This window comes from Hemiscyllium ocellatum, chromosome 10, assembly GCF_020745735.1.
Source record: "Hemiscyllium ocellatum isolate sHemOce1 chromosome 10, sHemOce1.pat.X.cur, whole genome shotgun sequence".
Classification (NCBI taxonomy): Eukaryota; Metazoa; Chordata; class Chondrichthyes; order Orectolobiformes; family Hemiscylliidae; genus Hemiscyllium; species Hemiscyllium ocellatum.
This window is the reverse complement of record NC_083410.1, coordinates 112290228-112306826: the sequence shown is the minus strand read 5'-3', so window position 1 is coordinate 112306826 and position 16599 is coordinate 112290228. Positions and strand designations below refer to the sequence as shown.

The window sequence follows — 16599 nt, the reverse complement described above, 5'->3', positions numbered from 1 at the left end:
GCAATGACCCTCCGACAGTGCGGCACTCCCTTAGCACTGACCCTCCGACAGTGCTGCACTCCCTCAGCACTAATCCTCCAACAGTGCAGCACTCCCTCAGCACTGACCCTCTCACAGTGCAGCACTCCCTCAGCACTGACCCTCCGACGGTGCCCAGTCCCTCAGCACTGACCATCCAACAGTGCGGCATTCCCTCAACACTGACCCTTCGACAGTGCCCAGTCCCTCAGCATTGACCGTCTGACAGTGTGGCACTCCCTCAGCAATGACCCTCTGACAGTGCGGCACTCCCTCAGCACTGACCCTCCGATAGTGCCCACTCTCTCAGCACTGACCCTCCGACAATGTGGCAATCCCTCAGCACTGACCCTCCGTCAGTGCAGCGCTCCCTCAGCACTGACCCTCCGACAGTGCCCACTCCTGCAGCACCGACCCTCCGACAGTGCCCACTCCCTCAGCACTGACCCTCTGACAGTGCCCACTCCCTCATACCTGACCCTCTGACAGTGCGGCACTCCCTCAGCACTGACCCTCCGACAGTGCCCACTCCCTCAGCACTGACTCTCAAACAGTGCCCACTCCCGCAGCACTGACCCTCCGATAGTGCCCATTCCCGCAGCACTGACCCTCTGACAGTGCGGCACTCCCTCAGCACTGACCCTCCGACAGTGCGGTGCTGTCTCAGCACTGACCCTCCGACAGTGCCCACTCTCTCAGCACTGACCCTCTGACAGTGCGAATCTCCTTCGGCACTGACCCTCCGACAGTGCGGCACTCCCTCAGCACTGACCCTCCGACAGTGCGGCGCTGTCTCAGCACTGACCCTCCGACAGTGCTGCTCTCCCTCAGCACTGACCCTCTCACAGTTCAGCAGTCCCTCAGCACTGATCCTCCGACAGTGCTGCACTCCCTCAGCACTGACCCTCAGACAGTGCGGCATTCCCTCAGCACTGACCGTCCGACAGTGCGCACTCCCTCAGCACTGACCCTCTCACAGTGCGGCGCTCCCTCAGCACTGACCCTCCAACAGTGCGGCGCTCCCTCAGTACTCACCCTACAACAGTGCCCACTCCCTCAGCACTGTTCATCCTTCCCACTGAGATAAGGGGGTGGGCCATTCGGCCCGCAGTGTCTGTGCTAGCCCTCATAGATTCCTACCGGCGAAGCCATTTAACTGGTCGGAGGATGGGTGGGAGAGCTGGATCTGTCGGGAGGGGGAGGGAATCTGTTCCCGGTGATCCACTTCGGGATCGTGGTGATCCTCTCTGGGTTCGCAGTGATCCGCTTCGGGATCTCGGTGAGCCGCTCCAGGTTTGTGGTGATCCGCTCCGGGTCCGCGGTGATTCACTCCGGGTCTGCGGAGATCCATTCCAGGGTAGCGGAGATCCATTCCGGGTTTGCATCGATCCGCTCCAGGTCCGCGGTGATCCACTCCGGGTCCATGGTGATTCACTCCGGGTTTGCGAGGATCCATCCGGGTCCGCGGAGGTCCACTCCGGGTTTGCATTGATCCACTCCGGGGTCGCGGTGATCCGCTCCGTGTCCACGGTGATCCATTCCGGGTCTGCGGTTTTTCACTCCGGGTCCGCGGTGATCCACTCCGGGGTCTGCGGTGATTCACTCCGGGCCCACGGTGATCCACTCTGGGTCCTCGGTGATCCGCTCCGGGGTCGTGGTGATCCGCTCCGCGTCCACGGTGATCCGTTCCGGGTCTGCGGTGATTCACTCCGGGTCTGTGGTGATCCACTCCGGGTTCTGGGTGATCTGCTCCGGGATCACGGTGATCAGCTCCAGGTTCTGGGTGGTCCGCTCCAGGATCGTGGTGATCCGCTCCGGGATCGCGGTGATCCGCGCCGGGTCTGTGGTGATCCGCTCCGGGTTCCGGATGATCTCCTCCGGGTCTGCGGTGATCCACTCCGGGTTCACGGTGATCCACTCCGGGTTCACGGCGATCCACTCTGGGTTACGGGTGATCCACTCTGGGTTCGTGACGATCCACTCCGGGTCCGCGGTGATTCACTCCGGGTCCATGGTCATCCACTCTGGGTCCTCGATGATCGGCTCTGGGGTCGCGGTGATCCACTCCGGGTTCGGGTGATCCTCTCCGGGATCGTGGTGATCCACTCCGGGTCAGCGGTGATCAGCTCCGGGTCGGGGTGAACCACTCTGGGTTTGCAGCGATCCACTCTGGGTCTGAGTGATCCACTCCAGCATCATGGTGACCAACTCCGGGTCTGCGGTGATCCACTCCGGGTTTGAGTGATCCGCTCCAGGTTCTGGGTGATCCGCTCCAGGTTTGAGTGATCCACTCCGGGTTCTGGGTGATCCACTCCGGGTCCGCGGTGATCCACTCCGGGTTTGAGTGATCCGCTCCGGGTTTGAGTGATCCGCTCCAGGTTTGAGTGATCCACTCCAGGTTCTGGGTGATCCACTCCGGGTTTGAGTGATCCACTCCGGGATCCGCGATCCGGGATCGGGTTGGTGTTGTTGCGGGGAGCGCGGGCCCGGAGCCGGGGAGCGGGAGCGGGGTTTGATCCGAGAGTCCGCCCCGAGCCCCCGGCTCTGTCCCGGGAACCGGCCCCAGGGGCGGGAGATGGCGGCGAACAGAGAGAGGAGCGTGAGTGCGGCCCGGGGGGGGGAGGGGAGAGAGGGGGAGGGGGGAGAGGAGGGAGAGAGGGGGAGGGGGGAGAGGGAGAGGAGGGAGAGAGGGAGAGGAGGGAGAGAGGGAGAGAGGGGGAGAGGGGAGGGAGAGAGGGGGAGAGGGGAGGGAGAGAGAGAGGGGGTGGGGGGGGGGAGAGAGAGAGGGGGTGGGGGAGGGGAGGGAGAGGGAGAGAGTGGGGGAGGGGAGGGAGAGGGAGAGAGTGGGGGAGAGAGAGGGGGTGGGGGAGGGGGGGAGAGAGAGGGGGTGGGGGAGAGGGGGAGAGAGGGGAGGGAGAGAGAGAGGGGGTGGGGGAGTGGGGGGGGAGAGAGAGGGGGTGGGGGGGGGGAGAGAGAGGGGGGGTGGGGGAGGGGGTGGAGAGAGAGAGGGGGTGGGGGAGAGAGAGAGGGGGTGGGGGAGGGGAGGGAGAGGGAGAGAGTGGGGGAGAGAGAGTGGGGGAGAGAGAGGGGGTGGGGGGGGGGGGGGGAGAGAGGGGGTGGGGGAGGGGGGGAGAGAGAGGGGGTGGGGGAGGGGGGGGAGAGAGAGGGGGTGGGGGAGGGGGGGAGAGAGAGGGGGGGTGGGGGGGGGGAGAGAGAGAGGGGGTGGGGGAGGGGAGGGAGAGGGAGAGAGTGGGGGAGAGAGAGAGGGAGAGAGTGGGGGAGAGAGAGAGGGGGTGGGGGAGGGGGGAGAGAGAGGGGGTGGGGGAGGGGGGGAGAGAGAGAGGGGGGGGAGAGAGAGGGAGAGAGTGGGGGGGGGAGAGAGAGGGGGTGGGGGAGGGGGGGAGAGAGAGAGGGGGGGAGAGGGAGAGAGGGGAGAGGGGGAGGGGGGGAGAGAGAGGGGGGAGGGGGTGGGGGAGGGAGAGAGAGAGGGGGGAGAGAGAGAGGGGGGAGAGGGGGAGGGGGGGAGAGAGAGGGGGAGGGGGGAGAGAGAGATGGGGGGAGGGGGGGGAGAGAGAGGGGGAGGGGGAGAGAGAGATGGGGGGAGAGTGGGGGGAGAGAGGGAGAGGGGGTAGGGGAGAGAGAGGGAGAGGGGGGAGGGGGAGAGAGAGATGGGGGGGAGAGTGGGGGGGGAGGGAGAGGGGGTAGGGGAGAGAGAGGGAGAGGGGGGGAGGGGGAGAGAGAGATGGGGGGGAGAGGGGGGTGGGGGGGGGAGAGGGGGGTAGGGGAGAGAGGGGGGAGGGGGAGAGGGGGAGGGGGAAGGTGGGGAGGGGGAGAGAGATGGGGAAGAGGGAGGTAGTGGGGGAGAGTGGGGAGGGAGGGGGGAGAGTGGGGGGGAGAGAGAGGGGGCGTGGGAGTGAGAGAGAACGAACGGGGGAGAGAGAGCTGGGGATCACTCCCCCCACGCCGGGATCACTCCCCCCACGCCGGGATCACTCCCCCCACGCCGGGATCACTCCCCCCACTCCGGGATCACTCCCCCCACTCCGGGATCACTCCCCCACGCCGGGATCACTCCCCCACGCCGGGATCACTCCCACACCGGGATCTCACTCCCCCCACTCCGGGATCACTCCCCCACGCCGGGATCACTCCCCCACGCCGGGATCACTCCCACACCGGGATCTCACTCCCCCCACTCCGGGATCACTCCCATCACGGCGGGATCACTCCCCCCACTAGGGATCTCTCCCCCCACTCCGGGATCACACCCCCCACTCCGGGATCACACCCCCCACTCCGGGATCACACCCCCACGCCTGGATCACACTCTCTCCGGGATCACTCCCCCCACTCCGGGATCACATCCCCCACTTCGGGATCACACCCATCACGCCGGGATCACTCCCCCCACGCCGGGATCACTCCCCCCCCCACGCCTGGATCACACTCTCTCCGGGATCACTCCCCCCACACCGGGATCTTCCCCCAACTCTGGGATCCCTCCCCCCACCTCGGGATCACTCTCTCCGGGATCTCCCCCCATTCCGGGATAATTCCGGGAGTTGCTGCTCCCGCTCTGACGGCGGAGCTGCAGGAATCCCCAGTCGGTTTCAGGTCGGAGTGAAACCCTGCGGTGAGGGAGAGAAATACCGGCACCGGGCAGGTTCCGGGGCTCGGCTCTGATCCCCCGCCCCTTCTCCCTGTCCATGTTACAACCGCTGCCCGTCTCCCCCCCGATCCCCGGCCCCGTCTCTCCCCCCGGCCCAGTCTTCCCCCCCCCCCCGTTCCCTGTCTCTCCCCTGGCCCCGTCTCTCCCCCCCCACCCCCGTTTTCCCGCCCCCGACTCCCCCCTGCCCCCCCATCCGGCCCCCTCTGTGGGTGTTGAGTGGATGATATTTACTGATCCGGGGCTGGTCTGATCATCCCTGAGACTTCCCACTGTGCTCTTGTTTTAGACCGAGGATGGCCTGCACCTGAATAATTCCCTCAGCTCTCCGGAGTCAGAAGATTTTCCACGTTTGGTAAAAGAAAATGCATCCTTTTTCATACAATGAACTTATTTCACCAATGTTTTTACTTTGTGATTTCCTGCTCTGTCATTAACATTGCGTTACACTTACAAAGGTGAATTCCTTCCTTTTTTAAGACTGTTCCTTTTGGTGGGACCATAATGGGAGGGATGAGACCAGGGAAGAAGATCATCATAATGGGAATAGTGGATCCCAACCCTACAAGGTACTGACTTTATGGTTAGTTTCTGGGATGTGGTGAACTGCCTTCTTGACCCACTGCAGGGCATGTGTTTTATTTCAAAAATATACTTTATTCATAGAAGGAAATCTTTATGTACATCCACAGTTCATGAAGCTACTCAGATATATACTGTCTTTACTTACAAAGAGACAAAGAAAATTCCAAGTCTGTGCTGCCCCAGTTCCTGTATCTAAACACCATTCCCTGTAAGTCCCCCTCCAACCTTAGAGGAAAACAAACACTGGGATTTGACTTTCTCTATAATTACAATTAAACTCTTGGCTTTTAACTGAGGCCTTGGGGAGGGTCTGATTACTGAAGGACCTCAGATGGTGGTCTTTCCCCACTGGGCCTTGGCAATAGCTGCCCCAAGGCTTTAGTATGTCCCTCAGCACGTGGTCCCGGACCTTGGGATGTGCCAGTCTGTAACACACAGTCAGGGCCAGGTTCTAGTTCTGGAAAACCAACAGGTTTCGGGTAGGCCAAAGAGCGTCTTTCACCGCCTGATGGTCCTCCAGGCGCGTGCGATGTTTGTCTCGGTGTGTGTCCCGGGCAACAGATGGTGGAGCACAGAGTCCCACCCCACAGAGCTGCTCGGAATGGACAGTGGCACAAACCACTGCATCTTCCTCCAGACTTCCTTTACAAAGGCATATTCCAGAAGGAGATGTGTGACAGTCTCTGACAGCCCCACCCCAAGCAGCCACTACAAAGGCAGCGTGCTGGGGCACAGACCGACTGTGTGTCCATAAAAGATCTTACCGGCAGAGCCCTTCTCACCAACTGCTGGAGTCCATGTGCTGTGGATTGACCCACAATGCCCTTAGGGAGGGAATTCCAGAATTCTGACCCAGCGACAGTGAAGGAATGGTGATTTCGCTCTAAGTCAGGATGGTGACTGGCTTGGAGGGGAATTTACGTGGGGGGTGGTGTTCCCAGGTATCTGCTGCCCTTGTCCTTCTAGATGGAAGTGATCGTGGGTTTGGAAGGTGCTGTCTGAGGATTTTTGGTGAATTTCTGCAGGGCCTCTTGTCGTTCAGGCACACTGTTGTCACTGAGTGTCAGTGGTGGAGGGAGGGGATGCTTGTGGGTGTGGTGTCAATCAAGCGGGGGCTGCTTTGTCTGGGATGGTGTCGGGCTTCTTGAGTGTTGTTGGAGCTGCCCCCATCCAGGCAAGTGGGGAGTATTCCATCACACTCCTGACTTGTGCCTTGCAGATAGTGGACAGGCTTTAGTTAGGAGAGTTAAGGGGGGAGTTTCTTGCTGCAGTATTCCCAGCCTCTGGCCTGCTGTTATAGCCACTTTTATATAATATGTCCAGTTCCGTTTCTAGTCGATGATAAATCCCAGTCTTTAGTTTTCCACAAGAACTCAATATCAACCATTTGATTTAACTTGTATGTTTCTCAGACATTTCAGGACCGATCTTTTTTTTTGGCAAGTATTTCAAATATGCAGTTAGAAAAGGAATTGCCTCCAGAAATTATTCTCCTCATGCAGTGTCATTCCAATAGACAAAAATATGGAGTTGCGTTATAGGTGGGAGATATTCAAGTTTTGTTGTTTGACCTTTAACAGTCTGGTTAGTGTGGTTCAGAAACTGGTTACAATCAGTCCATACACAGAGTTATGTCAGAGATATTTTGGTTGGATTGTGGCCATATTAACTTGATACTGTAGAATCTTTATTTAAACTTTTTTTTGTATATTGTGTCTTGAAAGATTCCTGTATATTGTTAAAATTCTCACTGTTGCGTTTAAATCTGTCCATGATTTTGTGTCCAACTCTGCAATCTCATCAAACTTCTCTCCTTTACTCCAATCTGGCCTCTTGTCCATCCCCAGTTTTAACTATATGGTTTATAAAGCCAGTGCGGCTCAGTGTCTTTTTAAAATTTTAATAATGGTCTCGTGAAGCTCCTTAGAATATTTGTTTTTAATGTGAAAGGCATGGTACAAAGACAAGTATTTGTTAATGTTTTTATATCTCTCTGGGATAGCATTCTGGAAACTAAGCCCCACTATTCCCAGAGTTGCTACAAAAGGTAAAACATTTACTTAGTAAAATCCCCAGTTTAGCAGGTTAATGGGAAACATGGGCCACGTTTCTCTACTTAACAAGAACTACAATTTATTGTAAATAAATTCTGACCACAGGTAAACAGCTAAGAACTGTCGATATGTATCTCTACTTATTAAACTTAACCCTCTTCAAAACACGACTTCCCTCCCCACGCAAGCGCACACATAAAGAGAGAGATGTACGTGTACGCGCACGTGCACACACGGACAGACTTGCAAAAACGTTGGTGTTATGGGCCAAAGTGAAAACAAAACTAGTAAACCAGTTTAACGGCCCCAGTGCACTCGGTTCACCGAGATAATCCTTCTGCCTGCCAGAATTTTCTGTTCTTTAATCTCTCTCCACATTATTTTCACTTCTCAGGCACAGTTGATGGGCACATTAACTGCAAAGTCTCTTAGTTATTGATTAAAGGCCACAGTTTTCAACAACTGGTGAGGGAAAATAAACTGGCTTGCTTCAGGTCTTTTGCTGGAGAAAGAGACACATTACCTTTCCCTTGCAGCTATCCAGAGGCTTCTGCCAGTATTGTTGGCACCCACAAGCTGTTCACCTACCCAGGAGCCAATCAGATCATTGTTGTCAGGCTGATAGCTTCTGCCATCTACAAACCAATCAGCAACCTGTTCCTGGCTGAGTCTCACTTTCTCTCCACCTGCTGGTGCTGGCCTGTGTACAAACCGCCTCTCCCACAGCTTCAACAAAGCAGCACTGTAAACGCCACTTACAATAAATTTCAGTCACTTGCTTTTTAAAAGTGCAGCAATGCCTTCTGCAATCCTTGATTTTTCAAACAATCCTTTTCCCATTTTGCTCCCTCTTCCACTGCACTTCCAGGATCACGTCTTCAGCTCCTTTGGTCCTGAGCTTTGGAATTTGCTCGCTCTCGCTCTCGCTCTCTCATGACTTGGTGTTAACATTTTGGTAATGACTCTTTTGGAATGCTTTGGGATAACATGCCACCTTAGTAGCTGCTGTGTAAAAGTTTGTTGTTGATCCAGACAGCCTCCTCAGTTTCAGTTACTGACAGTGAGATTTTTCCCACCTTTTCTGAAGCTTTGAGATCAGCCTGTGCTGTGGAGACTCTGATGTATCACCAGCTGACGTCGCCGTTGAACTCCAGGCAAGATTTCCTGATCAACAGTTTGTCCGAAATGCTTTTGTCTCTGGAGAATGGGGAGAGGAGGAGACTTCAATTCCATATTTCCCCTTCATCCCAGATCAGCCGTTTAGGGTGAGTATCTGTTTGAAACAGTTCGGAGCTGCGGCCTCTCTGGGTAAATCTGGGGATAATTTCCCTGCAGGAGACACACACAAAATTGAAACAGAACTATACCAAAATTGAGAAGTTACAACTGTCATGAAAAATTAAACATTTGGATGTGAATATAGGAGGAATGGTTAGTAAGTTTGCTGATGACACCAAAATTGGAGGTGTAGTGGACAGTGAAGAAGGTTACCTCAGGTTACAATGGGATCTTTATCAGATGGGCCAAAGGGCCGAGGAGTGGCAGGTGAACTTTAATTTAGATAAATATGAGGTGCTCCGTTTTGGAATGTCAATTCAGGGCAGGACTTATACACTTAATGGTAAGGTCCTGGGGAATGTTGCTAAACAAAGAGACCATGGAGTGCAGGTTCATAGTTCTTTGAAGATGGAGTTGCAGGTAGATAGGATAGTGAAGAAGGCGTTTGGTATGCTTTCTTTTATTAGTCAGAGTATTGAGTACAGGAGTTGGGAGGTCATGTTGCAGCTGTACTGGCTTAGGCCACTTTTGGAATATTGCATTCAATTCCAGTTTCCCCACTGTAGGAAAGATGTTGTTAAACTTGAAAAAGTCCAGAAAAGATTTACAAGGATGTTGCCGGGGTTGGAGGATTTGAGCTATAAGGAGAGGCTGAACAGGCTGGTGGTTTATTCCCTGGAGCGTCAGAGGCTGAGGGGTCACCTCATAGAGATTTATAAAATCATGAGGGACGTGGATAGGATAATAGGCAAAGTCTTTTTCCCAGGGTGAAGGAATCCAAAACTAGATGATGAAGGTTTAAGGTGAGACAGGAAAGATTTAAAAAGGACCGCAGGGACAACTTTTTCATGCAGAGGGTGGTACGTGTATAGAATGAGCTGTCAGAGGGTGTGGTGGAGGCTGGTACAAGTACAACATTTAAAATGGGTTTGGAGGGATATGGGCCGGATGCTGGCAGATGGGACTAGATTTATTTAGGATATCTGGTCGGCATGGACAAATTGGTCTGATCAGCCCTGACTGAGGAGGTGAAGCTTTTCTTTAGACTTGTGCAAACTGAGGTCTCCAAATGTCCTGTCTTCAAAATTGAGGGAGATCCTCAACTAAATGTTCCCATTTGGCGAAGGAAACCAAAACTGGGTGCTGTAAATACAAAACAAAATCACCAATCAAATAGCTAAATCACAAGAAGCTTCTTTGAATAGAATTTAAGGGTTCTGGAAGGACGAAAGAACATTCCAGAATCTAACTACTATGAAATTTGTTTTATTTGGTGCAATCAAGTTTATTGTAACCAGTTTTGCCTTTTTAATGTGAATTACATCAACCACTGAATGTCAAGTTGCGACACTTAAACAACACCAGATGTAATTAATCCTTATGATATGATTGTTAAGGGGATGAATGTGTTTTTGGTCACTTTAGTTAATTTAGCTAAAAGTTCCTCCATTGCCATTTCCAGCTGGTTTATGGCCAGTTTACACTTAACTGGCCTACACTGGGACTTCTGCCTTGATCAAACAATGAGAACATGGTGTTCTGCAGGTTTAGGGAGCAGTCTGGGAACTGACATTCTCAAATGAATTCCCACTGTCACCTTTACTGTGTGTCTCTGCAGTGAAAGTGTCTGGAAGTAGATCAGTGAAGATCCAGACTCCCTATTTAAACTGAATGATACAGAAACACTTTAGAAGGTGATGGCAATGAACCAGTGCTGACCGGAGACACAAGATTGTACAGTGACATGTCATGGTCAAGGAAGGTGCTGCCTGATAGTTTGGAGGAAACCACAGGGTGTGGGAGAGGCACAATGGCTAATTCTGATTCCACACAATAATTAACAACAGGATTCCTCACTCAAGGATCAGTGCTGTCCTTTGTTTTGCTCTGACTCTGTTCATGGTGGAACGTGCAAATGCAATGATGTGAAATAACTTGGCCATTACAGCAACGTAACACATTATTTTGAGTAATAATTCTCTTGGGACTCAGGTGGCAAAAAACTGGGATGGGCGGGAGCTGGGTGTGGATGCAAAGCAATACGTACATGTGTCCCCATTTTAACTCATTAAAAACCCATGCATTAGCAAATTAACAATGGGTTCATTATGTGAGGACATAGTAATAAATTTTTAATTATTTTAAATTTTTTGATGAGATATGGGGCTGACTGACTGGGATTGTATTTATTACCCATCCCTAATTGCCCTAGATCTGAATATCCTTCTTCAATCATTTCAGAGGGCAGTTCAGACTCAACCGCACTGCTGTGGGTCTGGAGTGGCCAGACTGGGCATAGGTTTAAGGTGAGAGGGGAGGAGATACGAAAGTGTCCACAGAGGCAGTTGTTTCATCGAGAGGGTGGGGAGTGTCTGGAGTGAGGTGCCAGAGATAGCGGTGGGGGGCGGGTACAATTTTGTCATTTAAGAAACATCTGGACTGGTGCATGGATGGAACAAGTATGGATGGATACGAGGAGAAAGTGAGGATTGCAGATGCTGGAGATCAGAGCTGAAAATGTCTTGCTGGAAAAGCGCAGCAGGTCAGGCAGCATCCAAGGAGCAGGAGAATCGACATTTCAGGCATAAGCCCTTCTTCAGGAATGAGGAAAGTGTGCCCAGCAGGCTAAGATAAAAGGTAGGGAGGAGGGACTTGGGGGAGGGGCGTTGGGAATGCGATAGGTGGAAGGAGGTCAAGGTGAGGGTGATAGGCCGGAGTGGGGGTGGGGGCGGAGAGGTCAGGAAGGAGATTGCAGGTCAAGAAGGTGGTGCTGAGTCCGAGGGTTGGGACTGAGGTAATGTGGGGGGAGGGGAAATGAGGAAGCTGGAGAAATCTGCATTCATTCCTTGTGGTTGGAGGGTTCCTAGACAGAAGATGAGACGCTCTTCCTCCAGGCATCGTGTTGCCATGGTCTAGCGATGGAGGCGACCAAGGACCTACATGTCCTTGGTGGAGTGGGAGGGGGAGGTAAAGTGTTCAGCCACGGGGTGGTTGGGTTGGTTGGTGCGGGTGCCCCAGAGGTGTTCTCTGAAACGTTCTGCAAGTAGGCGGCCTGTCTCCCCAATATAGAGGAAGCCACATCGGGTGCAGCGGATGCAGTAAATGATGTGTGTGGAGGTGCAGGTGAATTTGTGGCGGATATGGAAGGATCCGTTGGGACCTTAGAGAGAGGTGAGGGGGGAGGTGTGGGCGCAAGTTTTGCATTTCTTGCAGTTGCAGGGGAAGGTGCCGGGAGTGGAGGTTGGGTTGGTGGGGGGTGTGGACCTGACGAGGGAGTCATGGAGGGAGTGGCCTTTCCAGAATGCTGATAGGGGAGGGGAGGGAAATATATCCCTGGTGGTGGGGTCCGTTTGGAGGTGGCAGAAATGATGATGGATGATACGCTGTATACGGAGGTTGGTGGAGTGGTAGGTGAGAACCAGTGGGGTTCTGTCCTGGTGGCGGTTGGAGGGGCAGGGCTCAAGGGCGGAGGAGCGGGAAGTGGAGGAGATGCGGTGGAGGGCATCATCAACCACATCTGAGGGGAAATTGCGGTCTTTGAAGAAGGAGGCCATCTGGGCTGTACGGTGTTGGAATTGTTCCTCCTGGGAGCAGATGCAGCGGAGGCGAAGGAATTAGGAATATGGAATGGCATTTTTACAGGGGGCAGGGTGGGAGGAGCACCTCCACACACACCATTTACTGCATCCGCTGCACCCGATGTGGCCTCCTATACATTGGGGAGACAGGCCACCTACTTGCGGAATGTTTCAGAGAACACCTCTGGGACACCTGCACCAACCAACCCAACCGCCCCGTGGCTGATCACTTTACCTCCCCCTCCCACTCCACCAAGGACATGCAGGTCCTTGGCCTCCTCCATTGCCAGTACATAACAACACAACGCCTGGAGGAAGATCACCTCAGCTTCTGTCTAGGAACCCTCCAACCACACGGGATGAATGCAGATTTCTCCAGCTTCCTCATTTCCCCTCCCCCCACATTACCTCAGTCCCAACCCTTGGACTCAGCACCGCCTTCCTAACCTGCAATCTCCTTCCTGACCTCTCCACCCCCACCCCACTCCAGCCTATCACCCTCACCTTAACCTCCTTCCACCTATCGCATTCCCAACGCCCCTCCCCCAAGTCCCTCCTCCCTACCTTTTATCTTAGCCTGCTGGACACACTTTCCTCATTCCTGAAGAAGGGTTCATGCCTGAAATGTCGATTCTCCTGCTCCTTGGATGCTGCCTCACCTGTTGCGCTTTTCCAGCAACACAATTTTCAGCATGGATAGATATGACCAAACACAGGCAAATGGGATAAGTTTAATTGTGAAAACTGACTAAGTTAGGCTGAAGGGCCTGTTTCCATGCTGTAAACTGCTACGACTCTATGACCAGGTAAGGATGGCAGATTTCCATCCCTAAAGGACGTTAGTGAACCAGAGGGGTTTTTACAGTGATCGACAGTAGGTACATGGTTGCTGTGAGATCAGCTATCAACTCTACACTTGTATTGAATTCAAATCTCCCCACTGGCCTTGAAGAGACTGGGGTCCATGTCTGAGAACATTAGCCAGGGGTGTCTGGGTTACTTCCCGTGATCACACAGAAGTGAATTACCATGTTTGACCCGCTTTGTAAAGTAAGATTATAGAAACTGTAAACATTTCCCAACTTGCAGAAAGACTATTAATTGTTATAAGCTCATGTTAAAATATTTAGACCATTTCATTATCAGTATTTTAATACATACTTTTTAATTACTTTATTCGTTATTGTCCAGCTGAGACTTGGAACTTGTGTCTCATGACTTTCCATAAATACTGGATTTTGTTTGTACTAAGGACAGTGTTTTATTTTAATTCACTCATGGGATGTGGGTGCTGCTGGCTGGGCCAGTATTTATTACCCAGCTTGAGTTACCCCTGAGTTACTGTACACCATGTCATATATGGGCTACCTAACTAGGATCAGAATAACTTTACACAATAACAGTTCCCCTTCAAGTATCTACAAGGTCTAGACCCTGTCAAAACCCGGTCTCTGAGCACTGCTGGTAACAGACCAAAAGCCATCGCTTCCTGTGACTTTGTATTCTCCTGCGTTCAGTGGCTGTTCCTGCACAGAAATAGAGATGGTTTATTATTGATAGCAACGGCCGTTCAAATAGTGCAATAAGAAAGTAGTGCTCGTTTGGAATTATACATTGACAGAATGTTTTAATGTGATTATAAACTACTGTTAAACATGGTAATGGTTGACAGTTTCAGAAAGAAAGATATGAATACAGGACACATCGTATTTGTGGAGGGAGAAAAATGCTAAATTTTAAAATTTGTGTTGATTTCTTTAAAGGAAAAGTTGCCTTTTTCCACCTTCTGTCCCTCCATTCCTGAAAGGCACAGATATTATCTTCTGTTGGCAGTTCCCTAGTCCCTCCCAACCCACATTACTGTCATTCATGTCAAGCCAGACAATTACTGTTAATCAATCATTCCAGCTGTGGAAAGCATTGTTACTGTCTCACTGACTCCACATGCCAGCTCTGCCCAGCGTAGGACCTGGGAGCTGACCAGAGGGAGATTGGACATTAAACACGGGGTGTACCTTGCTTGTTTGGCTTTGTACCACACTTATTATTACTTTCATCCACTGTTCTGGTTAAAGGAATTTACTTGTAGTATTATTGTACTGTAGATGGTCAAGTGAATTAAAATAGCAAGGATGAAGCCTCAATTCCAGGGACGGACCTTTTTCAGAGTGAGATGATGGAATATTTCTGTATGCCGAGGGTGATGGAAGTTTGAGGGAAGGAGTTGATGCTATACCAGTCGTGAAGGTGAAATCTGAGCTTACAGGTTTTGGAAGTTGGGGCAAAAGTGAGTGTGTCAGAGTTAGGTCCCAGCTCAGTTATGACCTCACTGAATGGCCTCTTGTTCCCATGAAATTATGGCTAATATTTTATCTGTTTGATATTCTGGGTAAATGCTGCATATTTTAATGATTCCACTTGTTTTTAATAATTGGACCTTTTCTGAAATGCCCTTTCTTTATTTGGCACATCCTTACAGCTGGAGATGCATTGCGAATACCAACGATTCCGAATATTTGTCGATGGGCACCAGCTCTTTGATTTTCACCATCGTGTCTCTGACTTATCAGGAATTGACAAGATAAAAATCTTCGGAGATTTGCAGCTGACCAAACTGGGTTAAGATATTTTTGGGACTGTCAGGAGGAACTGTGACGTTTTCCATCGGTCTGTCAAAGACTCGCCGTCACATTGTGTGGCAGAGCCATCTGGGTCTGAGCTATCTTGGTGTCAGGCTCCATTGTCTACTGTCTCAACGGAAACATGGAACCATTGTTCAGACATTGGCAATGTCACTGATTTGGGGAATTGGGGGAAGCACTCATAACAGAAGTAAAATCCAACTGGAGATGGCTCTGAGCCTGCTAGCATAATTTATTCTGATCGGTTTGTGTGTGGGACATCTGCACCAAGGGGTAGGGAGGGAGGATAAGGGCATTGATTGGAGTGATTTCTTTTTGTGTGTTGTTTATACCATGCACTACAGTCTCTGCACTGAAATGACAGCACAACTCATTAACAAATATATATTTTAAAACAAAGAGCAGAACTAGTCAGGGTATTGTCTAGATTGTAAATAATTTTTGTAGAATGTAACATGGATGGTGTGGTTTGTGTTCTATATGACACTAGATACTTATTTATATACATCATGCATTTTAGTCTTAATGAATCATTAACCATTGGAATGTTAGCAAATGATTGTATTAGATATTTAGATGATTCTGTAACTAAAGATATATTTCTTGATACTCGTAACTTATTAATAGTTTTATTGATAAGATCACATGTTTTATTGCTTCCAATCAATAATCACTTCTAAAATAAAGAGACATAATCTGTAATGTTCATCATAAAGTTCTTATTTCTGGGAAATATCTCGCAGTTTCTGCTTCAACATGTTTCAAATTAATCTGCTAAACCGAGCTTTTAATTAGATCAATTGGTATCAGCAGGAACTGCATTTTCTATAAGTTATTGTAATTTACATAATATTTCACAAAAAATTTCTAAATGTAAAAAGATTAATTTCAAGGAACAATTGAATATCTAATACTTTACATATTTTCCGTGTTTGCTCTCAGTCACCGTTATTTACCAGGGAAAATAACAGACTTTGAGAATGATAGATCCAATGAGCAGAGAGATTACTGATTGTGTTTCATGATAAAATACTTTGTCAGAGGTTGTGCTAGAATACGGCACATTAATTTTGAGAGTATTGCATTCAGGATCCGAGTATGTCTGTCAGATGGAGCGGAAACACTTGGCTGTTTTCCATTTAACCTTCCTATTTATGTATGTTGCTGCATTTGTCAAGCGAGTGTATTTTTCACAAGCCCCTCGGTGCAGTGTGTATCCATCTCGGAATCTGCACATTTCACTGCCAGGCAGAGACAGAAACATTCTGACAATGTTCATTTCAGGCTGATCACCGTCTCCCATTCTGGGAGTGAGCAATAACCAGCAGATATTGGTGATGTGATCTCATTGTGGTGTGAAGACTGAATTAACAACAGAACTCGCTGCTTAATTGTTACACTTCATATTTTATACTTTTCTTGATGTTGGATTACTTGGTGGATACTTTGACACATTTGTCAATGTATAGAAACCTGTAAACAAATGAAGATGTCTTTCGAAATGTAATGTTGGTAAAAGTGCCAGGCACTTCATTTTGTTTAGATCAATCTTTAGAAAAATTAAAAATAAACATTTATAATTTCCCTATTTTTTTTTTCCTTTTTTCTCCTCCTCCCCTATCATTATTAGGGGCAGGAGTAGGCCACTACAAACTGCTGCTGAGAGCATCAATCCCATTTTTCGTCACTGTAGACACAAACAGGTACAAACTTGTGCTAATTATGAGCTGGCCAAAACCAGTTAATATGCTCCCCAGACACTCCCAGTACCAACCTAA

General features: G+C 50.6%; 1 protein-coding gene across 1 annotated transcript; it reads left to right on the top strand.

The window, feature by feature from the left end:
* The first annotated feature begins 2426 nt into the window (after positions 1–2426).
* On the top strand, positions 2427–16409 carry LOC132819911 (galectin-related protein-like). The gene is made up of 5 exons (XM_060831877.1): positions 2427–2617; positions 4974–5039; positions 5165–5253; positions 8411–8588; positions 14659–16409. Exons 1-5 carry the CDS (start codon positions 2594–2596, stop codon positions 14800–14802), a joined length of 501 nt encoding a protein of 166 aa, XP_060687860.1. The 5' UTR covers positions 2427–2593; the 3' UTR covers positions 14803–16409.
* Positions 16410–16599: the final 190 nt, after the last annotated feature.